Source organism: Tupaia chinensis, unplaced genomic scaffold (genome assembly GCF_000334495.1).
Source record: "Tupaia chinensis unplaced genomic scaffold, TupChi_1.0 Scaffold143596_1, whole genome shotgun sequence".
Classification (NCBI taxonomy): Eukaryota; Metazoa; Chordata; class Mammalia; order Scandentia; family Tupaiidae; genus Tupaia; species Tupaia belangeri.
Genome location: NW_006203442.1, coordinates 334065 through 335198, shown reverse-complemented (window position 1 = coordinate 335198; position 1134 = coordinate 334065). Strand labels below are relative to the sequence as shown.

General features: G+C 67.4%; 1 protein-coding gene across 1 annotated transcript in view; it reads left to right on the top strand.

Annotated features, from left to right (window-relative positions):
• PACS2 (phosphofurin acidic cluster sorting protein 2) overlaps nucleotides 1-1134 on the top strand; it is a gene marked incomplete at its 5' end in the record, with an annotated part of 55418 nt that overhangs the window by 20883 nt on the left and 33401 nt on the right. Inside the window, 1 exon segment of the mRNA XM_027766585.1 lies at nucleotides 937-1094. Coding sequence (XP_027622386.1) covers nucleotides 937-1094 — 158 coding nt within the window.

The window sequence follows — 1134 nt, the reverse complement described above, 5'->3', positions numbered from 1 at the left end:
TGGGCTGGCCGCTCGGGGGGCAGGTGGGGGCCCTGTGGTGAGTGTGAACGTGAAGGAAAGCTGCAGGGGACACTGCCGGTACGCGGCGGTCACAGCTTTAACGTGTATAGGGTCACGTCGCCTCTATGTTCTCTGTGTAAACGCGTTACGGCTCCCCTCATGACCCGGCGCGGGCACGTGTGCTCCCCGGAGAGACAGGAGCGGAGGTGAGAAAGCACCCCGGGTGGAGCGCCCGCGCCAGAATCCTTTCTCCATTCTCTTGGAATTTGGGGCACATGTGCACATGTACCCACATGGGTCCAGGACTCAAACCAGAGAGTGGCACGTGGGATCCAGCCATGTCTACCCCACGCCACCAGCTGGCCCCGTAGTGTTCTTGCCAATCTCATGTGGTGCTGGCGGGAGTGTCATGTGGTGTGGGGTGAGGGGCAGTGGCCCCCACAGACGGCGTGCCCCACAGCAGCTCACTTGGGGCCGCCAGCACTGGGAGCATGCCAGGCCCCCGCAGCGACCGCCAGGCCGTCGCTCAGTGGGTACCACTGCATGACAGAGAGTCCCCAGACCCGCAAGTCCAGCTGCCAGACACGCGGTGGCTCCATCGCACGGCCTGGACGAGACTGGTGGCCAGAGGCGGCTGTGGTGCCGGGGCAGGGGCCCTCCCTGGCTGGGGTGTGCCCGCTGCACACGTGCACGGCCCACCGCTGTGTGCAGGGCACCGCCCCAGTCCACGTGATCCAGAGGGTGGGAGGCGTGGGCTCAGGCCCCACCCCTGGCCCACGGCCCGGGGTTTCTGCCACTAAGCAGCTGGGGGAGGTCCTGGGGGCTCTGTGCCCTCGTCTCATCCCATAGGCCCTCCATGAGCCAGGGTGACCCTAAGGGTGGCATGAGTATCCGCGGGCTCCGGCCATGCCGGCCTCACGGCCCAGCCCCCTGCAGGTCCTGGACTCGGAGCAGGACCCCGCGGAGCAGGCGCCTGAGGCAGAGGAGGACCTGGACCTGCTGTACGACACCCTGGACATGGAGCACCCCAGCGACAGCGGCCCCGACCTGGAGGACGACGACAGCGTGCTCAGCACCCCGAAGCCAAAGCTCCGGTGAGCTGCTGGGCAGTGGCGGGCAGCCACACGCTCCTTG